This window comes from Hippichthys cyanospilos, chromosome 15 (assembly GCF_059441005.1).
Source record: "Hippichthys cyanospilos isolate Australia breed blue-spotted pipefish chromosome 15, RoL_Hcya_1.0, whole genome shotgun sequence".
NCBI lineage: Eukaryota > Metazoa > Chordata > Actinopteri > Syngnathiformes > Syngnathidae > Hippichthys > Hippichthys cyanospilos.
In genome coordinates, this window is record NC_142383.1 from 10,666,471 (window position 1) to 10,694,025 (window position 27,555).

Below are 27,555 nucleotides of genomic sequence, written 5' to 3' on the forward strand. Positions count from 1 at the left end.
GTTACAAACCATTACATAAAAAGTACTTCACTTAGAAAGGTGACTTTGAAGGAAGCTATCAGCTCGTATTTAAAAGCCCGGAAAGGACAGGGAATAAGTAGCAACGTGTGCAAGCTGGCTTGAGCTTTAGTGATTTATCGAGCGTAGTAGAAGCAAAGTTGCATCCAGGGACATGAAGCCCCTTCCATGGTCACCTATTTGAGCCGTATTCCCATCTAATAACTACACCGCTGTTCTGCACTCTGACAGTAGCTGATCAATGGGTACGCCTCACTGCGCTTGTGTCCTGCACACATGTGCCAACAATTCCCTTTATGCCGGAATTTACTTTATGGATAGTGAGGAAAATTCAACACGGTTAGGGCTTTGTTAAATTTATGGTATTAATCAAAAAAGGGCTTGGCAGGAAAAAGCAAAGCTTTTGAGTGGTTGGATTACTTTTTTTTCACTGAACAAATCTCTTTAAACAGGCCCTATATGACCTGATCAATACATGTATCTTATAATATAAAGCAACAAGCATTTATTGTCAAAAAGGGCAAAGCTTCGTGTAAATCAGTCATGAATCACTACTTTCTCTTGTCTATGCAGTGCAAAAAAATGCCCACCTTTACTTTGAATGTTTCCTTTTTAAACTTTAGTTGAGGCATTTTTATGCATGTTGCAAATGAGATTATATTAAAATGTGTTTCTGCATGCAGCATGCAGAAGATTACAAACTCCACATTTAAACTATTGTGAACTTTTGTACTAAAATAAGTTCATAAGTAATTTGTGTACCTTGGTTCAAAACAACACTCAAGACATGTTTTGTTGTTCTGAAACTTGCTTATTAGTGTACACGTCAAAAATGATGTCAATCAATTACAAATGTGAATCCTCGGCAACTCCAAAATAAATCTTCTTTTACCAAATAAGAACAGGACAGCTTGCTTCACTTAAAAAAAATAAATAAATAAATCCCGGCCTGTCTTGAGCTCTGTTTTCCGAGAGTCCTGACATGAACAGCAAAACTTTATTCGGATATTACCTTAACCTTAACCTTAATATTACCAGCATTTTGCATTGGCTAAATCAAACAGTGAGGCCTTGGATAAATTTGCCACTAGCTAGCAGCACTCAATTGCTTCATCAGCTAGCGAGCACAGTTTGATTACTTTTTAAAAGGTAGTTTCATAGATTTTAATTGCTGTGCACACTTTGATGCTGATAGCATCACAGTTGCTGCTCCTTTTGTGTTGGACCAGATTGACTCAAAAGTACTGTACTCAAGATTCATGGCAATATAAATAATTGGACAAAGAAGAAAATAGTTTGTTGCTGTGTACTGTTTGTATTCAACCCTTTACTGGGCACAGTGACGATAGTCTAAACAGGCAAAACGACCGAAATGTTCCTTAGCAGCCATTGCTTGAAATATTGAGAGTGCTAAAACGCGGTGAGGATTTTATTGGATTAGAATTCATTTGCTTATGTTACTGTCCAGTAAAGTCTGTCTTTTTTTTTTTTTTTTAGTTATTTTCGAACCAAAACATTTTTCCTTTTATCCTTTTATCTAGTCTACTCTTCCTCACAAAGCTCGCTCTGAGTTTACTTTGAGTATGAGGAGGTGTAAACACGAGGCTGCTTACCAGAAAATCACCAAATCCGTTATAGCCGAATATCCATTCACACTTAGATGTGCTCGCTACATACTGTAGGACGTCCTCAGTCAAGTCATAAAGAGGTACTGTATAAAGAAAAGTGTTTTTTGGAGAAAAGTTCTTTTATTATTTCCTGAAAAAGCTAAATCTAAGTTTACTTTTCTTTTGGAGCACGTAAAATAGCACACAGTGTGATGACTTGGAGAAAAAAAAAAAAATAAGAAGCAACGAGCCCCATAGCCAATAATGGCGGTGAATATCCAGGAGACAGGCTGTTAGAGGAGATCTGATGAAATTATAAACATAGTTCAATTGCACCTTGTTGCACCATTTAGGAGAAATGAAAACGGCAGCATTAGAGAGTGCTTGGCTCCGCAAAACAACACTGAGGTGATAGATACAAGGGCACGGCCCCACAAACTACTATGTAATTAAATTTTGCCCTACGGGACTCCATTAATAACTTATAATATAGTGTGCATTTCATTGGAGGGGGTCGTCAATGTGGGTGTGTTATTGCGCTCAGGAGGAAGCGCCCTGTGCCGCCTTGTGTTCATAACAGTAATGATGAGACTTGCACAAATCACATGAACTTTTTGGATTGTTTCGCTACAACTAAGATTTTTGTAAAGTTAAACCACATTTCACATCAAGTTAACTGAACTAAGCGATTTAGCGTTTTGGCGTGCTTTGTCATGCATTCATGTACTGTATGGGTGAGAGTGACAGAGATGGTTGACCTTTTGCTATCTGGCTGAGCTCTCATTAACATGATAGCTGTCAGTCTCCCCATGTGGTGGATTCTTTTAGTCATAATTATGCCTAAATGTGTACAATACAAATGTGCAACAATTCATGAACAATGATTTCTTCAAATTAGTCAATGATTATTTTTGATCATCGATGAATCGTTTAGAAATTTACAATTGTCCCAATCCTCAGAATTTTAGACACTCGAGTAAATATTCTGATATATTCAATCATTCCAAAAGTGGACTGTCAATGTGTGAAATCATTATTTGAACCTATTTTCTGACATTTTTACCTATTTTCTAACATTTTAATGACAATATACTTTGTCAATCTGAGAAATTGTCTCGTAATTGAATAAGGATTACATTTTTTAACCTTATTACCCAAGACATACATTGATTATTACAATGCAGTCATCATTAGCTGCAGCACTTGTACATTATGTGCACAATTGACTAACTGTACTTATTTATTTCACCAAGCTTGTTCCTACTGTATTTAACAAAAGCAGTCTTGAGCTCTACTACGCTGAAACAAAATGGTGTTGGATTTATTTAAGATGGCCAATATTCAATATTTTATGGAATATAAATTCAAACTCTTAACGCATCAAACTCTCAACATATAATTGTACAACAACTTTTCAGATTTACATTTTTTCAAAAACTTCTAGAATCCATTTTTTTTTACATCTTCAGAAGTCAAATGAGTAAAGTAAATACAGTACCTTATAGTTTTTCCACAGTAGTTTAGATCAAAATTAATATTGATTTTTTTTATTACGTCAGAATTTTTAAAACAGCCGATATGATATTCGTAAAAAAAAAAAAAAAAACGAATATCAACTGTGATAATCTATAACTGTGATCATCAGGTAGCTGCACAGTAAAATCATATGGATCCAAATAGAGTTTTTTAAGTAGATATATAGTCAACTTAAAAAAAGTATCTGCAATCAAATGCTTCCGTTTCACGCTTTACGAAATAAAAAAAAAGAGTAAAATCTGTGCAAGGTTTTTTTTGTGTGTGTCATATGCGTCCAATAAATCTTGTTAATATAGTGCATTTTGTTATGCTTTACTGTATATGTCGTAAGTTTCAAGATGCAGTTTTTTAATAATTGATTAATCAATCAAGTCATGGGCAAGAAAAAGCCCCAAACATTTCTACGAATAACTTTTTTTTAACTCTACTTAAAACTTTTGCTTTGTGTTTATGCAAAGTCAACACCATAAAAGCATGCCAGAATTAATTTGTTATATATCCAAATTAATTTTGAGATGACATCAAACAAAAAAAAGAACCTATATCGACCTATCTATGCGAAGTGCTCATTCGGAAGATCAAACACAACACAAAAATGATCCAATAATGAACTCAGTTTAATTACCTTGTAAAAATAGAGGCACATTTACACAATAAAACTGGCAGTGATCCCCTGTTGTTTAAACCTACAAAAAGAAAAGGAAAGAAAAACATTTTGGCTGTGTTGAATATTACCCATTTCATTTAAAACAACAGGGTCCCTCATGATCTAATTATACATAGGGTTTCCCACAAGGAACTCACTTAATGCATCAGTTAACAAACAATGCAAATGCTTTACATTCACATTTAAAATTTGTTTACATAAAGCCAAATGAGCTTCAAGGTGAATTTATTAGAATTCTATCATTCTTGATATCCCAGCATGATAAATAAGAAAACAGATCCTACATAGATTATATGGGTATAATTATAATAGTTAATGCTTTACACATTTACCGTACCAACATTATTAATTTAGACCTTTGTAAAATCCTTAATAAGTGAACATATATTTTACCACTGAATATCAACAGTGTTGCTTCAGTTTCACTACAGTGGTTGACATTATCAACTTAATGATTTTAATAGCCTTGAATTGCTCATGACATTGAAGTAATGGCTTCTAATTTGTAGCAATCAGCTCCTCCAGGAACAAGTCAAATGCAACCAGGATGTAATCATGCACTTGAGAACGTTTGCTGAGAGTAGACATCCTAAAGATTTGAGATAAATTTTCCATGTTTAATGAGGTAATCACTACGTCGTTAGTTTTTATGTGCTGTCACTTCCGACTGGTTTTATAGTCGCTGTGTCAACAACAAGGTGAAATGTTTGATTTACGGGACTACTTTTACAGTCTGCTTTTATTGTTGGCGTTGTGACTTGCAGCCATAATAGTTGACAGATTATCTGGAGGTGGGAATCTCCTGTTTTCTCTTCCGTTCTTCACTGTCTCTGAGCATCCTTGAAATGTCCATAATATGCAAGGCTTATCATCGATCTAGAAAACGTATGTTTCCCTTGCTCAAATCCACTTCCAAGTTGGCCATGGCAAGATGCCTTTTTGTATCTGTCTCGAGCAGCTGACATGTTTTGACAGTATTTATTCATGACTGATAGCTTCTTCCCTGAATGTGTGATGCACGGGGGAGTGGCAAAATGACAGAGAGAAAACACTGTTTCAAAAGTGTTGTTTTGCCTTTTACCCCCACTTTTTTTTTTGGAGTGTTTGATAAAGTGTATTTTACCTTCTGACCTTGTTTTTCAGACCTTTTCCAACTGAAGACACTGCCTTGAATGAAGACGATGTGTACCGGAGCCTTGAGGAGCTGGCAGAGTAAGTTAGCATTCGATCACACGTTAACACGCACACAGACGATTACGTTGTATATATGTCACATTAAAAATTGAAGTAACCAGCAATCATTGATAGCATAACACAATAAACAGTAAAATACAAATACAAAACCAAGCTTCAAACTATTACTTTTAATGGAATAACAAGCAATTTTGCCCAATTTTTTCATATGTATGCTGAGCGCTCATATTGAAGCTGAGGAAAAAACAGTTTAAATCCCTAGTTTTAAGACAAATGTGCATAAGTCATCTTTTAATGTTGCACATTGTCTAGCAACCCCACTTTGATTACAATGCAAACCTTTCGGTTGCTGGGAAATGGAAGTTTAGATGTTAAAGGGACAGTATGTGAGATTTAGAGCATTTTTCATTAAAAAGGAATACATTAATTGATTGTGGATTTCAAAAACTTGCAAATGAATGTGTACTTAGTGACCAATGCTATGTTTTAAATGTAATATTAGATCTAGTTATCATTATATTATATTACATGGGGGGTGGCACTTCTCTGGAGGTGGCGATGTTTGTTATAGCTACGGACAATTGTAAATGCAGCACCTACTGCTTTCTGTAATGAAAAACTGTCCAAATCTTACACACTATCCCTTTAAGGAGTTTATTTTGGTAGAAATCCCAAAAGGGACATTAAGTCTGCATTTAATTAACCCTTATTGAGATCCATTGAGAGGAAACAAAAGATATATATTCATTATTCATGAATAATCGATCTGTAATCATATCTTTTCCTGCCAAGCATTGGCATTAGCCTAAAAAAAATCTGTTATCGATTATGTCCTAATTATAATATGCTATAAAAAACATTATTATTATAATACTAATCATAGATTATACATTTTATGAACATGTCAACCTCTCTCCAAGTGCTCTCTGTGACTTTGCCCATTGCCATAGTAACACCGGCAATATTTTGCAACGTCTGTCCTGACTGCTTTTTCTGATGTGAATGTGTGGGTTTTCCTCAGTGCCAAAGTGAGTCGTATGGCCCGCTCCGATTTGGCAGTGTTTCCCGTGCTGACAAGTCAGATTAATGGAGAATAATTAGTTTCCCGCTGCGAGATAGGTGCCATTCATCACATGGCGATGCAGGGAAGAGAGCGGGAGTAGGAATTGGAAGCGTGCGAGGGTAGATATGTATCCGCTGAATTTGTGATTGTGACATTCTAAAGGAGCAGAAGTGTGTGCTATCTCCTGAGAAGAGTAAAGGCAGCCAAACAGGCTAATGCGGGATTAGAGTGCAGTTAACGTGACTCAAATCTGCATAGAGAGTGGCAAGAGGAATAGCAGTAATAGCTTAAGTCATGCACGTGAAGAATTACCAATATATAAAATGGATGTTTTGTCACTTTGTATAAACAGTATCAAAGATACTGCAAACATCTGGAATGTAAATGGATTCTTTCTCATTTTCCAAGAATTATTACATTTTACAGATTGTTTTTGCAAGAATTTGTTTACTTCAAGATGGGCTGATAACCAACTGTTTCAAAATATTGGTTATTGCAATGGTGTTTGATACGGGAATCGGCCCACCTGTGGCCAATTTACTATTAAAAACTAAAGAAAATCACATCTTACAGAGATGCCCGTTACAATGCAGTTTTTCTCTAAGTATATGTATAAAATTAGAAAAAGACAGTAGAAAATTGCCATAGGTTTGGTGTAAAGCAAAATGTTATAATGCAATTCAAAACATTTCTTCAAAAGTGATCTTTTCATTGTTTTTTAAGGAAACAATGTATCAAATGTACCACCGGTATTGGCACTTGGTATCAGTATCGATGACTCAAACCCAACAGGACTCTTGCTCCACCCCTCATTAATATTTGTAAACTCTGCTCAAAAGGGGCGTTGCCTACAGGAAGTTGGATTCTCTCTCTCTCTCTCTCTCTCTCTCTCTTTCTCTCTCTCTCCCCCTCTCTCTCTCTGAGGTGTGGATAACTTAACGGACATAATTATGCGGCTCTGCTACATGGCTGCGCTTGACCTTTTCGAAAGCGCATGTATGCATTTTCTTTAATCACTGAACACCCCCGTAATTGATTCATCAGCAGGTCCTACACAGAGCACAGTTAGACGCATTTGGCACATTGGCCATTCTTTGTTAGAACGCCGGCGTATTATTAAGTCGGAAATATTGACACATGGTTAATATAAGTGCATGACTAAACTGTAAAAATGAGCTCGAGGATAATGATGCTTTTTCCGGGGTAATAATCATCTATTTTACTGACATAATATTCCTCAAGAGTCTTTTAAAGGAGGAAAACATGAAAACGCTCGACATATGGCATCATTAAAAACAACAGCTTGCACAGAGTATTGTCATAGAAACTCAGTGGCATCATTAAGCTCAACGTTAAAATGAGAAATGATTATTGATGTGACAAAATGTATTGTATTTACACTAGGTTAGCCAAATTTAAACATGTGGCTTTTCAACAACATTTAAATGATTAATTATTCATTACTTTTGTAACCTCGTGTTATCTAAAGGCTGCTTGAAATTTTAGTATCTACCTTACCTATCAACGAATGGTTTCATTAAACTTCATCATAAATTCTTTTTAAGGTTTATATAAGGCAAATTGACCTTGATGCAGTTATAATGTCAGAAAGCAATTGTGTTAATTGAAGATTGCTTGTCAGAATAACCTCACCTAGTATGCCAATTTTCTTTACTTTGTGATGCTAAGTCTTCACGTTGCTTAATTTACAGTCACTTTGGAATAACTCCATCCTGAAATTGACAAAGCATGAAATGGGGCTTGGATTGGGCACAGCTGCCAAGGGAGTTTTTCTTCTGTAAAAAGGCACACGGATTTCTGTTCTGAAGCAGTGTCACAAGCTTTTTGTGTCAACCCCTTTGCAGTTTATTTTTGCTCCATTAATCCCTTCGGCAGATTGACATGAAAAGTCAATTGCTCGAAAATAGATGGCGCATATCACAGGTATTATTTGTTTGAAGGCACTGATTCTTATTTTTTTTTTCAATGATATGTGGTATCAGTATGCCTTTTTTTTAAATTCAACAACTCCAGAAGACAAATCGTATAAGATTGTCTGTTTTGTTTCTAGCGTGATTTTAGGAAAATTGCATAACTAATGACAATGCATAACCTTCTAAAACTTATATAAAATTACAAAGGAGACTATAACACAATTTAGTAGCATGTTGATCCATTTTCCAATTAATTTGCTCTTAATTTGAAAAGAAAACTACTGTTCATGCCACATTTAAAAGCATTACATTAAAATTGCTTATGCCTGAAGAAACCCTTTTAAAAATCTCACGTACCGCCTGGAGTGCTTTCACAGACCCCCAGGGGTACATGTATGCTCAATTGAGCTTCACTTTAATTTAACACCATTCTGCTAAGGCTGATATCACAATACATAAAAATTCAGAAATAGCTCATAATCCCACCAGTGAATTTTATTATCAAATTTTCATTTTTGTAAAATTCATATTTTATTTTTAAATCCACAAGGGTGCACATATACAAAAATTATTTACAGGTCATGGTACTCATAGAAAAGCGACCGAAGACAGTGTGTGTAGAAAACTGTGTCACTGTAGAATACTGTGTGTATTTTAACTCCAATTATGATTGTAATCTCAGCAGTGTTACACTCCTATTGTATATTTGTTTTTTTTCTCCAATACTGCTGAGAAACAGCACTTCAATCTTGAAATGATGCACGCCTCACACTGTATCACTGTGGAAACCAGAGCTAAAGTGCAAAGGAACCAAACATAATATCCCTTTTATTGAAAACCAACACGTCCAAACCTTTGCTCAACTTGCTCAATAACTGTGATAGAATGACTCATTCTCCCATCCCCACCTCGCTAAAATCTAACCCTGTCATTGAGGCCACTGAGCTACTTGGCTGATTGCGTGCAAACAGTCAGGACACCCTGTGGCTTGCCACTGTGGTAATCAGACAGAAAATGTAACCTAATTCATGAGTGCAAGGTTTTCATTCCTTTCCTGTTCCGAACCGTCGCACTGTGATGCGTACATACGCTCACGCTCTGACTGTAGCTCTCGCTACGTTTTTCCGTAATATTTCATGCAGCAAATACATTTATGCACATACAGTGTTGACATGTGGCACAAGTGCAGTGAAAATGTTTTCCACTTAATCGATATCCTTTTGTTCAACCATGTGCGAAAATATCTTTTCAAAAGTGACCTGGCTTTGCAAGTAACACCAATCAAAATGGTTACTCCAAACACACAACACGCAAATAAAATACGATCGCACACGAGACAGAAATACTAGTGTGGGATTACATGATTACACAGTGCAATCACAGGATCCAATTGAACTCATTTCTCCGTCTTTTATAATTGCCTTCAATTCCCCCCAGTTATAAGATCTGTCTTTGCCTCCCCGCCCTGACTTTAATTTTATTACCTCACAAAGACAAATGAAGTAAAACTCTGATGCTATGCGTAATAAGTAATTACTTTCAAACATTAACTCGTTGTTAAAGTTTCTTTCAAACACTTTTGTTTGCACATAATGTATACACCAAATAAATACGTTTTTATTATTACTCGTGGGGAAAGATCAATAGGTTTTATTTTGGGATAAGAAAGGCAAATGTATATTTGTATTTTTAATTATAGTTCAGAAATATTTCCCACAAATTCACTTGAAAATCCCCCTACTCCCCACGGAGATGCACCTCTTCTTTTAATGTTTACTTGAACTGGACCTTCCTTTTAATCACACTTTTCTGTGGGATGTACAGTGATCATTTTCTTATTCAATTTTCTCGCAATGCCCAACCATGCGTGAGTGTCTCTTGTGGATTGTGGTACAATTCTAGAGTTCACAGAGAATACACGATGGGGACAGAGTTGGCGAATTGTCTTTCATTTGCGCTGCCTTCTCAGTATTCAACAGCAGCTTCTTCCCTTAATGAAGCAAGAGGAAGCACATTATTTTTAGTGAACTAAGCAACCTCAATTAAAACTTCAAACAGGCCCTGCATGAGCGTGAAGACAAAGCTGAATATTTGATTGAAAGGGAGTTTTATCTGTCTGTCTTTTTTCACCCTTTTCACACAGACAGCGAAGGCGGGATTTTTATTGCCCAAAAGAGCAAGAGAGCATATGTTCGTCCTAGCATTTCTTTAATAGTCTCCTGAGACCCAGCCTATTCATTTGTGTCCACTGTTGTGTCCTTTTGTCTCAGCAAGACAGCAAAGTTAATAGCCGAACACGAGACATCGCTGGAAAAACCAAGTTGTCCTCTACTGAGCACACAAGGACTCTAAATCTAAGGATGTAGACCAAAAACAAATGTTCTCTACATTGTCCACAAATGAATATAGGATTGGTCTCAGGGTGATATACAGTACATGTAGAATACCAATAATTAAATACGACTGTTTGAAATCATTTTGTGTGATAAGAATGTTTTTGACACACTTTCTTCTGATGACAGTCCTTTTACCATTTTTCGACTATAAGCCGTGACTTTTTCTTCAAAGTCAAAGTCAAAGTTTTAACTGTTATTTAACTAACAGATAACCCTTCATCCATCCTTTTTCTATAAATATGTTGGGACTAAACATGCAGGGAAGTTTAGTCCATTAAAGAGAGGATGTTGCTGTTGGCAGACAATTACAAAAAAAATAAACAATTACAAAAATGATACATTTTCATCTTTCATCTTTTTGTGTAAAAATCTGATGTACCTGTGGCTTATAGTCCAGTGTGGCTTATCCGTGACAAACATCTTTTATTTTATTTATTTTTTGCTCATGTTTTGCTGCTGCGGCTTACATATAGACCATACATACCGATGCACCTTATATTCCGGAAAATAGGGTAGTTCCAATATCAAGGTTTATCTATGCCTGTGGTGAGCTTCAAAATAGTACAACAGCAGGGCCACAGTAGTACAATGTGAATATCCTTTTACAACAGGCTTGTAAATACATGCGATTTAGAGAAACACTTGGTTCTATTGAAGTTAATCTTCTAAGGTGTATTCTTTTTCTTGTTCAGTGAGCATGACCTGGGTGAGGATGACATCTACGACTGTGTTCCGTGTGAGGATGATGGCGATGACATCTACGAGGACATTATTAAGGTGGAAGTACGACAACCCATGGTGAGGGCTTTGAGCTGGACACCTATTAAATCGAAATTCCACTGGCAAAACTGCGACAAAGGCTGACAATTGATAATTGGTTCAGCACCTAATTAACACCTTCAGAGCTCAGAATTATGATATTAAAATTCATGCATTGTTAAAATGATTAAAAGAACGCATGAGTGCATGTGGGGGTGGTTCTTCATTTACACTTTGTCTGAGAACCTAAAAGGTGATTTTTTTTTTTTGCTCTTGGTGGGTACCAGTTTATAGGATATAGACTGTGTTCACAATGGCTGCTCCCCCCAAAAAATAAAAAAATCACATGACATCTAATTTGAGCAAGAAGCGAAACTTTTAGTGAAACCCCCTAAAAGTTAAAGGAGGTTTCTTAGCTTTTAAGTTTCACAGATTTTTTGTGTGTGTATATCTGTAGCTGCATTTCCGTAGTTTTTTTCGCTCGCTAAAAGTGATTTTTTCTACAATTTGAATAAAAAAAAAAATCAACTTGTAGGTGTTTCCATTAAAATGTTTTTCGCTTGTGACCCACTAGCTGGCGCACAGAACGTAGAGTGTGTGCGCGACAGCCTCATCGCAAAACAAGGTCCGACCAAGCCAGCCGATGAGCGAGTCGAACGCTCGTATCAAACTAGGAGAGCTCAGACAAATGAAGAAAAAATTAAAAAAAACTTGCACTATCGTTTTCCTTAGCTTTGCCCAATCGCCAAATTCCATGCTCTGAATGACAAGGCAAATGGGAAGAGAGCAAGCAAGAATGAGACACACAAAGACTTATAAATAGGCTCAATGTTGTTACTTATTTCTTAGTTTGACTAAAGGAAGACAAAAGGAATATTAGTCATGTGACCTTGGGGGGACTGTAAATGAGCGAGAAAAACGTTTCTCACGATCTTGTGACATTTTTTAGTTTTATAGACATTCCTGTTTGTGTCACCAGTTTTGCAGGATTTTGTGCAAATCTGACAGGAATGGAAACACTTAACAAATCATAATTGCAATACTGTACATCGTTCATATATATAGAAAAACTCGCTCGTGATCTCTTGACTACATAAACGGGAATTATGACATCAACAGGTTTACTATTAAATCCTATTTAATTGAAATGAAAATGAGACAGTCTGTCAGATTAAAACGTGCTCAATAACTGTAAGAGCATTACAAGTTCCCAGTAGTGCAACCCATTTTTTTAGTGACACCCAAAACATAAAATCTAAGTGGAGGTACCCTCTACTGATATAAGTGGTTGTAGTTCTTGATGTGCTTTGTGATTCTACTGGGTTTGTTTTGATTTCTAACTAATTTGCCTCTCTCATGCTGCAGATCAGATACATGCAGGTGAGTGCTGCTGTGCTTGTGATCAGTCCTGGCTTCAAAGTCAACCCAACAACCCTCTTCCTCCCCCACAGACTACATCATCTCTATGTTTACAAAAACAAGGAAAAAAAAAAAAAAGAGGATTACCGTCCCACAAGGATGACTTGCCAATTAGCGTGGTAATTAGATGTACGGGGCAGCTGCTCCAAGATTTGACTCAGTCCCCATTGGAGCAAATGTGACATCAGAAGATGACTACAATGCCGTGTGGCATCAGTTTTTCAAAATCAGTCGTGCATTTAGTAGTTAATCATTATCATTTTATGTTTAATCAATCAATCTGCTTTCTGCACCTTAATTCAGAGATAAAAATCGGATAGTTATACATCAAATTTTGTGTGTGTACGTGTGTCAGTTGGCGAGATGAAGGGGGTACTGAGTGATCATTTGCATGATATTTTATAAGTAAATGTGAAAATACGGCATATGTTAGAGCCGTATTATACTGTATATACTGTATGTCATTCCATGGATGCAATGGTTACAATTGTATTTGGGGGACCCTTTTATTTACTGATTATTATTTTCATTGTGAATTATTAGTGTAGCACGCTTGTCATGGCGCATGTTAAAAACAATTAATCGTCTGCTGATAGTAAAATGACTCTGACTGGTTATTTACTTGTGTGTTATAGAAAATGGGCATGACAGAAGATGACAAAAGGAATTGCTGCTTAGTGGAAATACAAGAGACCGAAGCCAAGTATTATAAGACTCTAGAAGACATTGAGAAGGTGAGTGAAGACATTTTGTGTATGGAAACACGTCTATAATTTTTTTACGATATCGGAACCACAGTATGGTGTGAGTTTTCATCTGGGCCTTGTGTGGGCATGCTCACAGCATGGAAGTGTCAGCTATTGTCAGCTTCGCCGGGGAGCACAAATGTCACAGGAAGTGATCAATAGTAGTTATTACGGAATCGGCCGCCATGCGAGAAAGTGAAGCCCTCTGGCTTTGACATAGCACACACATACTGTCAATCACGGGCACAACATTAGGTACACCAGGAAAATATATTTTTGTAAATGTATGTTACTATACAAAGGAGAGGTCAAGTAAAAAAATTATTTATCCTATATCGATGTGCATTCAACACATTCAGATTAGACATAAAGCTTTCCAAATCTCGAGACATTCAATACCAGTTGCTTAAGGTAATGAAGCAATTCATTGTTGTATTATTTCATTCATTTCATTTCAAAGTAATAAATAATTTTAGTACTTAATCATGCAAATATTACTTATTACTAGGCACAGTTACTTTTTACTTGATGTAAAGTAGTCAAGCACATCACTAATTAAATAGTGTATACAAATTGTCAAGGCAAAAGAGAGTTTTTGTGTGTTCATATGATTGTAAAGTTGCCTGAATTTTTATCTGACCGTACAGTACAAAAAAAAACTTTTTTGATGACAAACCAGATAACATTGTGAGACAGAAAAAAGGTTTTCTGTTCATGCACTAAAGACAACGCGAAAATATACCAACCCGCGGCCCACAGACCAACCCACGACGCTTCCGTACGTTACTTGCACCATCCCACCAATTTCAAAGTCCCTTCCCTGGTTTTAATAAGAAAACACTGTGGAAATCACCATTGCTAACACATCAGTTTCCCTTTTGATAAGGTTCATTTGCAATGTGATGGACAGAAACAAATCATGAGCCCGACTAATTTCATTAAACAAAATGTGTATCCTGAGTTTCCCGTACTACCCCAGCACAGGACTAAATGAGAATAAACAACCTGGTATGATCATAGGACTCATTAGGCTTAATTGAGTTGGGGTTAATAAAGCCTTCAGCACTTTGTTGTTGATCTTTTTGTTAGTATTATGATGATGGAATGTGACAGCCCTAAAATTGTAGATTGAGCAAGTTCACTTTTGGACGCATGGGTGCTATAACGCGTATTTGTAAATATACAGTACACTATATCATTTCCATGTCTTTTCCCATTAAAGAACTACATGATCCCATTGAGGCAAATTGTGAGTCCACAGGACATGGAGGCTATCTTCGTCAATCTTGAGGTGAGTGACTGGAGCTTCATTTCTTAAAGTGATATGAAGCTTATGCCTAATTCCTCATTTCTACAATATTTATATGTGAAATTTTGCTAAGAATATTTCGACTGACAATTCTACCATTCTGTATTCTGTCCTGCGTTCTTTAAATGTTTGAAATAATACAGTCAATGTCAGGGTTCACCAACGAACAGTTTTCCTTCTGTGGTAGTCATAAATAGTCATTACACGTCCTCAAGTACCTCAAATAGGCTTGCATAGCCATTTATTAGTGTACATCAGAAAAAAAAGACCAAGCCAATCACATCAACAATTTTTTAATGCTCTGCATGACAGTAAAACATGCTGGAAATTCGGTGAGAAGGCCAACTTTAAAGTAAACCAAATTTTTGCAAATTTTACATGGACACAAAGGCCTTGGCATGCTTTTATTTTGAAGTTGTTCCCAGTAGTATGTTGCAGCGTAATAGACTTGTAAATTATTTTTAGAACAGGCCCAAAGGCTACTCATGCGGTGGTGTCGACCTGGAGCCATCGGGCAAAAACTCAGTTGTTATTTTCGAAGTGACGTGCGGCTTTGAAAACAGTGCTCTTTTTTTTCCTCAGGATGTGATCAAAGTTCATTTCGCCCTCCTTCGAGCCATTGACCTCAACATGGTCACTGGAGGAAATGGTTTGGGAAAAATCTTCCTTGACTTCAAAGAACGGTTTGTACTGTAAATGTTTGAATTCTACCTCTGCGAATGCAGTGCCTATTAAAATGATAACAAATTTGTCAGTGTTTGGTAGTACAAGATGAATTAATTTTTTCTTTGGACAACTTGATAAAAAAAAAAATCACATACAGTTACACATTTTTCAGCTTGCTGTTGACTGAAAATAGCATCATATGCGCTCAGGGATCTTTGAAATGTATGTATGAGGATTAATTTCAACATTTCAATTTAGAGTTGACAAATTATTAAATTAAAAGGATAGTTAAGATTAGTCCACGGAACATTTTCTTTCTGGTATATCCGCGTCTTGCAGATACAGTATGGGTGGATAATTTGCACTCTTGAGGGGAGAAGTGATTTGCCTCTCTGCTGTGCTGACTGTTACTGCTTGCAAGGTAATAGTAATGTAGGTGATGATCGCTTTTCCTCTGGTCATGATTCCACAGCGGGAGTGGATATGCCTTTTTCCTTCAATGAGGCAGTCATTACTGTGAGCAGGACCAGTCCTTTTTAGCATGTGAATACCTTTACAGGCATGTGTATGTGTGTGTGTGTGTCTATTTTTCAGACTTTGTATGATTGCAAACATCACAACCCTACTTTTCATTTCTTCTTCTAAATGTATTCATTTTCTTTGGCCAATAAAACATCACTTTGCATAAGCAAACCACTTTTTTAAGAGGCGTCTCCAACTCAATCTCACTTATCTCACCAAACAAAATTGCCCATTACTCTGTAATCCAGTGTAGCAGGTTGAAAAGTCATTTTGCACCCATCCCACTATGACAACAAACTTGAGTTCATGTCAAAGGTGTTTTGACGTGCTATTACTCGCTTCTATTTTGAATAACCATGAATGGAGGAGCTATTATTGTAAATCCCTGCTGCTTACATGCTTGAACCCAGTGTAGACATTTCTTTGGATTCCACGTGGACTTTGGAAAAACTCCCTTCATACAATTATAGTCATTGATCGCGAGGCACTCTGATAGATATCAAAACAACAGTGTTTTGTTGTACGCATAACACAGCTGTATATCTATCATGAAATAGCTGGTCGGTTTATTGATCGTTAAAGTATGCACTTTCTCGGTGGTATCACTCAAATTCTCGCCCGAACTATTGGTGACAAACAAATCCATTGTTTTCATGCCAACAAAGATGTAAAACACCTTTGAAGAAAAAAATAAAATAAAATTATATATATATATATATATATATATATATATATATATATATATATATATATATATATATATATATATATATATATATATATATATATATATATATATATATATATATATATATATGTATAAAATAATAATGAAGCTCCACACTACACAGGCTCGCAAGAGTGCAAAAATACCAAAACTTGGTCTAGCCTGCCCCCCTTCATAGATTTACGCCATGCTTCATGTCAGACTAGGCATAAAAAAAATAAAAAATACCTACTTTATGCTTGGGCCTTGGCCCTTTGTCAGTCATGTGCCTTATATTCATCATCACGTTTTCCCCTTGCTGGTGACATTTTCCTGGTGCTTAGAAAATGCTTCTGGAATAATAAGACACATAGATCTACTATTTTCGATGACAACACTACCAAACATCCTTTATACAAAATATTTTTGTGAGGTTGAGGTAAAGCCAGACATGTTTTTCCAACCCAAACATTTCTTTCTATGCCCACCTTGTCCTGTTAGTTCTTTTTAAGAATTTCCTCATTCTACATTGCGACGAAATATCAAATAATTGATCATTTTTGAATTCTTTATCATCCTGTTTTTTAATATAACTCATTTATTTGATAGAAAACTTTTGCGTTCAGCTTCTATTCATAACCAAATGGTTTGATGACAATTGTTACTATTTACATTTAGTGACATTCTCCAAAATGCAACACAGGGTTATTTTGAGCAAAGAGTTCATTAGATTTGCAGATTTCGTGCGTCACAAGCGCTGACTCGGTGCATGTGATTGACATGTGGACCTGCCTCATTATGAGGCTGCCACTGTCTTGTCTCTCCATGGCGGTAAACAACAGTGACCAGGGGATTTGAACTCCCTCATCAGACATCCCGGTGATGTTCCTGAGGACCTAGCTGGCTCATTAATTTGGTTATCTATGCTTGTAAGTCCCAATGACCTTTACAACAATGTGCTTGAATCATTTTTCGCTCATGTTGGCACGAAGGATGAAAAGCCCTTTTTTTTCTTATTTGTCATTGAGCTGAATGCCATTGGTGAAAATGTCACTGGTTTATCACGACTGCAGCTCAATTCTTCTCAATGGAAACGTGAGCAAAGAGGCAGCTCTAGAAAGTAAATGGGCATCCAAGCACCCTCAAGTTGATATCCTCATCTACGACATTCCCTGACTCATTTCCGAAGTAATCTGGCTCCCTGATTTCTTTGCCATGCCTAATCATGGTCTGCAATGAGGCTCCACACGAGAGCATTTTAACACGACTTACTTCATTTCCTGTTTGTTGCATGAGTTGAAGTGAGGTGAGAGGGTCCCGGTGCTATGTGTCAGAGAGTATTAGCTGTCACTACAACTTGTCACTTCTGGTTTGCAGGGAGATCTCCTAACTGGTGTTACTCGACTTTGAGTCAACCCGCAATTGTAAAGGGTATGCCCTGGGCGAGCCAATTCAAAATTCCAATTATGCATTCCAACAATGTTTTTCTATGAAAAAGATAAAGGCATAATAAAGAAACCTACTTACAGTGAATGAAAAAAGACTCTTCTATTTAAGTTCAAGGAATAATTGAACTACCAGTAATATTTGCGTTTGTATATATTTTACTTCAAATATGATCATTCTATTACGTATTGATATACCAATACCAAACATTCCTAGTTTTTTGAGAAATTCAGAACGTCTTCTCCGTGGACTAATAATGTTTTAATGAAAGCCCACAAACTACTAAATTTGTATATATTTTTAAACACTCAAATACAATCAGCCATTTGGTCAATAGGTGGTGCACTGAGACAAGAAATAGAGCCAGTCTTTGTAAATGGCGTTTTTTTATTTTTTATTATTATTTTTTATTTTTATCCGTGTGGCAACAGTTGAAGTACTGCTGTGGTATTCAGGTCTATTTAGCAACTTACGATAGCCTCCTTTATTTTATTTATTTATTTATTTTGATTTTATGTTGTTAGTATTCTTTGTGGCCGCCAATGCAACACTGCTTCCATCTGCAAGGAAGGTCCATGTAGAAAAAGGTGGTGCAAACATTATTCCAGTAGAGCTTAAAAGGCTGATATTTTTGATCATATTTTTTTGGTTGATTACCTGAGTTGGTTGACTTTTTTTCCCCAGCCCTTATGTTTGCAGTAGATGCAAACAACGAAATTGTCATTTGAGCTACTTATGCAATAAATGTCAATATTTTTGTACAACCTATGAATGAAATAAAAAAACAATATATATTATTGTAGTCTCAACATTTTGCATTGATTTATTTTTTAATAAAAGAATCTTATAAATCAATATTCTTGGGTCTATTACTTTAAATGAAATAATAATTGTTGTAATCAACATTTTATTTTTGAGCCATATTGCTCAGTGCTGCTACTCCCTTTTAATGATGCATATTCTGTTCATTTAGAACAGAAGAAGTTTTCCTCAAAGGCTTAACCATTTAAAAATAATTTGACAATTTCCATAAATTTGGTACGTCATGACCTGTTACATCTTGTAAAAATATCTTTTTTGACCACGCATTCTTCCATCTGTTGCTTTTTAATTAAATAATGTTGAATGAACATCTTGAGGATTACAGAAGTTTACCTGTCTTGAATGTTATTTATTTTTTATTTTTTTGTCACATTTTGAGGCTGCGCAAACATAGAAAACGAAATGATGAGTGGATACCTCCTACTGCGTGCGGTGTGCCCAGACTTGGTGTCAAGTGGAGCGTATGTGATGGACTAATTATGGATGCCTGGGCCAAGGAGAGGCTGCATGCTGCAATGTGCTTATTAGCCCTCTGGCACACATGGGTGGAAGTACAAAGCATCTGACGCCAATGAAAAGACTGTTATTAAATTGTAAATACAGTTTTTTCCCCCTCACACTACATGTAGCCTTAATGGTTGAATTTTGTTGGAATACTAATTTGTTCCAACATACTTGGCTTCCATCATTTTTTTTTAATTAGTACTGTTTTTGTAACTCTAAATGCTACTGAGCATTATCCATAGGCTTCACTAGTAGAGAAAGTTAGTTTTCCTGCTCTCAGTCTTGGTTACTGATCATTTCAGTGCGTGCCCAGAGGTAAATGAAACTCTTGTGTTCCGTTGTTGTTTGTTAGTGTTTCTTGTATTTGTGACGAGACAGGAAGCCATCTACATTTTGACACACCCTTTGAATGATTTGACTTCTGAAACGTGATGTATTACTAATTATTATAAATTAGGCAGTTATGAACAAATTGATCAGATCAACACAGAAATGAGGCTTATATTATGATGGTGACACTGATGTCACATGTATCATCGGAGATCAGAATCTGCCACCACCTGGGTCAAATCCAGAAAAAATTGTGCTACACCACCTGCGCCACATCAAAATACCTCGGTTCAAAAAATTAATGCTTGAGGCATTTTTTTTTTTTGCTCTGCCTTGGGTGGGTCAGGATGAAGCCAAGCTAACAAATGATCTATGTGTGCTATGCATATCAATAACTTGGCAATGCTGTGAGAAGGCCAACTTCAGTATAACCTTATCTTACCTTACGGACATCAATGCATTTGTACACATTTATTTGGAAGAAGATCTAAGCAGTGTGTCATGGTGTAACGGCTGTTTTGACTCACGACTGAAGTCAACAACGCTGCTGGTGCCTATCCCAGCTTTGTACGGGCAGTAGGTGGGGGATACCATAAACTGGTTGCCAGCCAATTGCTGGGCACATGGGGACAAACAACCATTCAGGCACCTAATCACACGTAAGGACAATTTAGAGTGTCCAATACACCTTCCATGCATGTTTTTTGGAATGTGGAAGGAAGCTGGAGTGCTTGGAGGGAACCCACACGGGCACAGGGAGAACATGCAAACTCCACACAGGCCGAAGCAAGCTGGAATTGAATTTGGGATTGAACTGTGAGGCGGACGTGCTAACCACTCTTCCCCTGTGCCGCCCAATTAGTTTTTATAGGCAGTTTAATAGATAGAAATGCCTGAACAAGCAAAGTTGCTGTTCCTACTGATCACTCTTTAACAAACTTGGCTTACTCAATTGTGCTGTTTTAGGCAACAAACATCCCTACTTTTATTTTAAAGTCACCTTTGTTTTATTAACCAAATGAGGAAATATTTGCCTAAAATCTCACTGTTGGTAAACTAGCTTGCTGGTTAACACAATTTAAATGTAATTAAAAGAAAACTGAACGTTTTTGATTTAATTTTTTTTCATTATTTTTGCTTATATTTTCTTTAAATAACAGATTATTCGATTAAGTTTCCATTAGGATATCTGAATACCAATTTATTCGATAACTGCAACCTTAGAAGAAAAAAAAAAGTGTGACCACCAGCTTGCCCACCAAGGCATAGTGCTACTTGTCATATTCCTAACAAAAGTAGATTTGCCCTGGCACAGCAATTAGGGTCTACAAAATTAGGTTTTAAAAAAATGGTCTGATCCCCAAGAAATTGGATACATTTCTAGCATAACAGTCACTTAAGTTATTTTTGAAGACATCCCCCACCACTTTTCATATTTTTCAACACTAGGAGTAGCTGAGGGGAGCTGTCTCCTCGAGTGCAGAGCAAGTCTTAATCAGACGCCTGATGGGGACTCACCGCGGGGAAGCCTTGCACAAGCTGCAGAGATGCTCCATTGATCATCACTGGTGAATCTCTGTGCAGTCAAAGATGATCATCTAATGAAATGATGTGACAGCAATGTTATGTGTCACCTCAAGTTTGGGGTCGGGTAAACCTAACATAGCCTACGGTAGAATTATTCATTGCATCTTTATGGAAGGAACTAGCAAACGAACATTTACATTAAGGCGGTCCCTTCATTTGTGGGGTAATGATGTCCAACCACCAAATTACTGTGAATAAATTCGTATCTTCATACTTTAATTTTCAGTTTGGAATGAAAGTACATTTTTTTTCAAAACCCAAGGCACTAGCAAATTTGTTTTCGACGCCACAATTTTTTTCATCGTTATTGTAAAGGAACCACATAAATTGGTCCTGTCATTCAAAGTCATTCAGAGAATTACAGTAAACTTACATCACCTTTTTAGCTATGCCGAAATGAGTCAGTTTTAAGGGGGCCCATCTTATGCAGAAAAGCCAATTCTCACCCAACCCCTCATTGCAGAACAAAGTTATTATATTTCACTTGAACTAATGAAAAACATCAAAGAAAAATATGAATCTGTCTTTTTTGTAGAGGTTTTGTTTTTGTTTGTTTTATTGCCTACCTTATTATTTGCTCACTAATTGAATGTAGTCTCCTCAGGCAAGTGAAGAGAATGAGAATTTCATTGTGTGGAATTACTATGCATATGACAGTAGAACTCTTTAAAAAAAAAAAAAGAATAACAGAAACTGTAGTATATTGTGCATTTTTAAATGTATCTGTAACTCTAGTTGTGTTTTTTAAAAAATTTCATACATGAGATTTCATAAATGTATTTACAGTATTATGTGATTACATTCTCATAGAAGAAAGAAAGCTGGACAAGCATTTGAAAAATTGATTTTTTTTTTATAAAACAATAGTTACTGGCTTTTTATTTTGATCTTACTCTTGCTAGTATTAAAACTAAAAAATATATGGAAGTATCTTCAAAAAATATAAACTACAAACATACTCTAATATTCTAATATTCAAAGTAACTATTAAACAGGTCAAAACCCAAATTTAAAAAACCTCATGAAAAAAATGTATATATATTTTACCCATGGTTCAGAACCAATCATATGTATAGCTTTTGTTACCATGACAATTAGGAGTGTCTCTAATGTGCGGCCACTTCTTTTGTGCATCAATTTTATTTTCACTCATGCAGTCAGCACTCCATTACCGAATGCTAAATTCCCATTGTCAATAGTATGCTAATCCATGTGCTGCAGCTAACAGATTGCCAAAAAACTTTCATGATGAATAAAATCGGAATACTGCTATTCAAACATCGCAGGGAATTGTAGTTTTCAAACCTGTAGTACCATTAATGTAGTTGTCGCGCTGTTCTCATCTCTGCCAAAGATCTTTGAAGGGCTTGATTTAACTTCAAGTTTCCAGTGTTAAAATACCATGCTGGGGTGCCAATTCTATGAGGCATACTGCGATACTTGCCAGCGGCCTACTTTTTGTCTCGGTGAGTGAGAATAATATGTGTCACGTTCTGTTGGAAACGCCCATGGAGGGCTGACATTGATCTCCCCTGTGGTTGAACCTCTAGATCAATGTCGGGTGTTCATTATGGTATCTAATGAACATGGCCTTCATATCCTCACTGCTCAAAATTAACAGATTTTTTTTCCTCCTCACATCCTGATAAGAGCAACAGAATCAAGCACTATCTTCTATTGGTCCTCAGTCATTACAGTTTATTGGCAAGGCACCTCCAACTATTGCCCTGGGATTCAAATGTAGTCATTACTTATTCATGGTATTCACGATTCAATCCAAATTATAATACATTTATTCACATATTCATTCATCTGCTTCCCGTTGTGGGAAATTGCTCCTCGGTTCACTTCTCACATTTTGTTATAAATCTTAAAATTAATGTGTAGTACATTGTCTTAACTACTCTGCAGCAATAATTAGTTTAAACCCTCTTCTGGGCTTTCTGTTTCGTTTGAGTGTTTCCACAGAGACCCCATATAACAATTTAAAGGCTTTTTTTTGATAGATTGCTCATTATTCGCCAGGTTTTAAAATCGTTCATACCGTCATTTCTCAAGTCACTTTCTATGTTTTATTAAAATATTTAACAGTAATACACTCTTTGTGATTTAACATTTTCTAGCAATTATTATGAAAATGTGCTCAGCTGCAGGAGTTCTTCTTAGAGACTAGTTAAATTGATGTAATGAAAGAACCATATGCTTATCTCTTTAAGATGTTAATCTGATGTATGATTCACCTTTCATTTGGATATATTTAGAATGTTCTGTTTGTTACCCAGATTAATCCAATAACACATGTCAGGTACCCTATATAACAAAGACTATATAGCTAACGGTGCTGTTCAGTTTGTTTGTTTATAGATTGAGCCTTTTTTTTTAACATCACTCTTGATAGATTAGGATAGGACAACTTTGGGCAAAAACAAAACTCTGATGACAAAACATTTGGTGAAATATTTTTTTTAAGGATCAATCACAGAATCAAATGAACAATTATCTAATTATAAGACCTGGTGCTAAATTTCCTCTCTCAAAATTGACATAATTGACCATTAGTACAGCAATTAGCATGTTTGCACACTGATAGCTGCTTAGATCAGTCCAGTAGCCAGACAATATCTGATACAAAAATATCATTGCTGTACTGATATTAGTTTGATCATTTTAATTTACATTAGCTTCAATTATGGCATGGGCAACAAATGAGTAGGGCGAACACTGATATCACACAGATATTTGTCCTTTGTACTTTGTACTCGCAATGGCAAACGGCACTAGTATTAGAGCAATTTTATCAAAAGTACTAGTGGTATTGATACTGGGTATCGGTATTGTTGATGACTCTATAGTTGAGTGCTAGTAGAACTGGTATCGGACTGTAAAAAAGTGTTATTGAGCATCCCTACATTACTCCAAAATCACATGCATTGAAATCTGTCATGATTGTTGATGTTGGTGACATTATTTGAATTTGTATGACTGCACTGCACCGAGTAATTGTGTCGGGATTTTGATTTTTGTCTCCTCAGGTTATTGATCTATGGCCAGTACTGCAGCCACATGGAGAATGCCCAGAAGACATTGGATGAACTAATAGCAACAAGGGAGGATGTGAAGATCAAAATTGAGGTATACACCTGTGCAATGTTTTATTCAACATAATTCATTGTATGTGTTTTTTCTACATCAACTACTCCTAGTCTGTTTAAACATTTTTCCAATCCTTAACAGTAGTTTTTTCTTTCTTGTTTTTTTTTTTTTTTTTACATTTCCTGTATTCTCCTGTAAATAGGTACATTTTTAAGCGCATCACCAAAGATTAGTTTAAAATAAATCACTTGGATGGATAAATTCACAAAAAGAGCCAGTGTACGCTCTCTGTAAAACGTTGTATGGTGATAAAAATGCTTCTCACAGTCGTGTTACACAATAAAGTTGTTTAAAGAGGACTAAGCCTCCCCTGTTACTGCAGAGTTATGGAAGCTTGAAAACACGCCCAGACACACAACCCACAATGAAGGAGCCTTTAAGGCTGACTGTTTCTTTTGGAGGCATGCCATTTGGTTTTGTCAAAGGAACCTCCGAGTTAGCACGCACGACATTTGTGTCGCAAATAGCTGGCACGACAAGTGCGTTTGTATACTCAAAAGAATAAACTGACCTCATTGTTGTTAATGGGATTCCATTCAAAATATGGTAGGCTTGCTGCTGCTACACAGGACACATGCCATGAATTGTTAACCAAGAAAGCGTGTCTGTTAATTTTGGAGTAAATACAACATGCTGTACTATGAAATGTGTGATAAACAGGCCTACTGTGTGTGTTGTTGCTTCACAGGAATGTACTATGAAAGTGCAGGAGGGCAAGTTCAAGCTGCAGGATCTTCTGGTGGTTCCCATGCAGAGGGTACTTAAATATCACTTACTGCTAAAGGTAGGTAGGACTTTAAAAGACAGGAAAAGACTCACCAATGGCTGTTGAGATTTAAACCATTTGGAGCTTATTCGAATCGAGTTCTGTCTGTTTCAGTCAGATTCTTTGATGCAGTTATTGACTTGTAAACAATGCTGTTAATAACTTCATGTAAATTAACTGTTTTAGGTAACTTTTTTTTTTTTTACATTACATACATTTTATATTCATTTTATAAGGCATTGCCTATCCACAGTTTCAACGCCTAACTCCACTCTCAGTGGCGCAAACATGTTTCAAGCAGAGCCTCGAAATTGATACTTTTGGCTAAAGTTGACTTACCCGACTTGGTCAACTCCCCCTCCTCCTCCACACAGGGCGCCACAATTGGACAAAAATTGCTTGCTATTAGAAAAGCTGTTTACTCTTGGGTTTTTTGAAAGGGAAGCAACATTTGAATTTGTTTCAAAGCCTCTTTCAAAGTGCAATAAAGTGTTTTGAGATCATGATATATGGTTTATTTATGGTTTATAAGCTATTATGGCAATTTTAGGTGATTATAAATGAGTTCCATAAATATTCACATTCATGCTTGTTCCATAGCCAGTATTGATTGTACTGGACTATGTATTGTGTGCATATTGAGAGGTTTTTCAGCCTTGTAAGAGATTTGACCGCTCGTATTCGCTGAATGATTCATGGTTTTAGTCATTTATTCATATAGCAAACATTTGTATGAGCATCAGGTGCAATGCTCACCTTGAGCTCTGCCACCTTGGAATTGTTATTTGGTGAAGCAAAAGTAATAAAATATCATTCCCTCTTGTACTCTTCCCATTGCAAACATGTAGACGAATGTAAAAGCAATGTAGCATCCTTTGTACATTAATTGACTTTGCATCTCAACCGTTGATCATTTGAGTTGATGATGTGGTGCATAATGGCAAGTGCTTTGTGTTAGGTGATAGAATGTCCAAGCAGTTGTGAGACTTCTCTATCAATGTGAGTTGATCCCCTGCAGTCCTGATTTGCAGCAAGGCACTAAGGTCAAATCAAGCGTGCACTAATGAGATTAAGCACACCCCATTTCACCGCTCTTCATAGCTTTTCAGGAAGACGCTGATGTATACTGTGACCATGGGGCGTGTTGTACACACAAGTTTATTGCATGTGTGTCCGACACACAGGACAAGATATCACCCGAGCAGTGGTTTTTGTGGTTTTCAATGTCCAAGTCATGGCAGCTTTTTATACTCCTAAAGATAGACTAGCAAATTTTGGTGAAAATTAAAGGCAACATTATTTTTACTTTATGAGCTTGAACTGCCCAAGAAAGAAAAATTAAAGACAATTGACTGACAAAGGAAGACAAGACGACAAGGCCCGACGGAATTCACCAAAAGGGGCATGTCCTTTAAACAGCAGGAAGACATGTTACCTGTGGATAATGGGGAAGAGACTTCGGCCATGCCCCAAATGAAGGGCATGGCTCAAGTCAGAAAAAGGAAAAGAAAAAAATCCTTTCACATGCGCCGACAGAAAAATACACCGCAGCATGCACAAACATGTGGATGAGGGTAGGGGCAGCGGGGGTAGGGCTGCCCATGATGCAGCCAGCTGGTTGCAGCTCGTAGTAGTCCCAGTGCTTTCACAGCGTAGTCATGTCACGTGAGTGGAGATTCGGGCCAGCGGCGATTTTGAGAGTAGGGATGTGTATGTTTTGAAGTCTGAATTTGTGTGTACGCAAGAGTGTCCTTGTGCTGCCAGTCCAATCCAACCAACAGTCTTAAGGCCACCCGATGGGAGCAAGAGGCACGATTGTCGTAACTTATGAACTCCTTGCCCTCCGGGGGAAGAGAGTCCAGATGGCTATTGTTTTAGATTTAGAAGCAGGTTGATAAAGTGTGATCGACCTTGTGTCCGTAGCATGAGACTCTGAATGGGTCTGAAATAGTCTTTTAAAAATAAGTTTGATACAATTATTCGGCAAAATTGTCCCTGCTACATATCAGTCTCGCTGATTATCAGCTTGTCTTAACTATTACTGCTATGGCCCTAAAGGTTATATTTTTGTCTGAAATTGTGTCCCAAAACAGCTGTGTGTTTTGGTTTTATGATATGTAAGGGGAACATTCTAAAAATATCCTCATTAGTTTTCAATTAATTTTATAGATGTATCTAATGAAGCATCTAGTGGGTGTAGATTACTGTATTTTTTTAATAAATATAAAATACACTTTGAAAGGAAAAAATCCTATTTAAATTTGCAAGTGAGATTTTCTTTTGTTATGACTTAGTGACAACTCTTACTGTATATTTAAATTCATAGAAGTCTAATCTGTTACACATCATCTCCTTTTCCACTTGCAATGATTTATTGGTTTAAATCTCATGGCAGCTCACCACCA

The 27,555-nt window shown here is 36.5% G+C and overlaps 1 protein-coding gene across 8 annotated transcripts in view; it reads left to right on the forward strand.

Annotated features, from left to right (window-relative positions):
- Positions 1-27,555, forward strand: part of vav2 (vav guanine nucleotide exchange factor 2) — a 154,073-nt gene that overhangs the window by 109,435 nt on the left and 17,083 nt on the right. For 5 of the 8 annotated variants that reach the window (XM_088435350.1, XM_088435356.1, XM_088435353.1 and 2 more), the window contains exons 4-11: positions 4,972-5,040; positions 11,108-11,213; positions 12,540-12,554; positions 13,229-13,327; positions 14,562-14,630; positions 15,231-15,331; positions 24,264-24,363; positions 25,073-25,168. In XM_088435350.1, coding sequence (XP_088291476.1) covers positions 4,972-5,040; positions 11,108-11,213; positions 12,540-12,554; positions 13,229-13,327; positions 14,562-14,630; positions 15,231-15,331; positions 24,264-24,363; positions 25,073-25,168 — 655 coding nt within the window. The remainder of the gene's footprint in view (positions 1-4,971; positions 5,041-11,107; positions 11,214-12,539; positions 12,555-13,228; positions 13,328-14,561; positions 14,631-15,230; positions 15,332-24,263; positions 24,364-25,072; positions 25,169-27,555) is intronic. The other 3 variants (XM_088435352.1, XM_088435355.1, XM_088435357.1) reach the window with 1 other exon arrangement.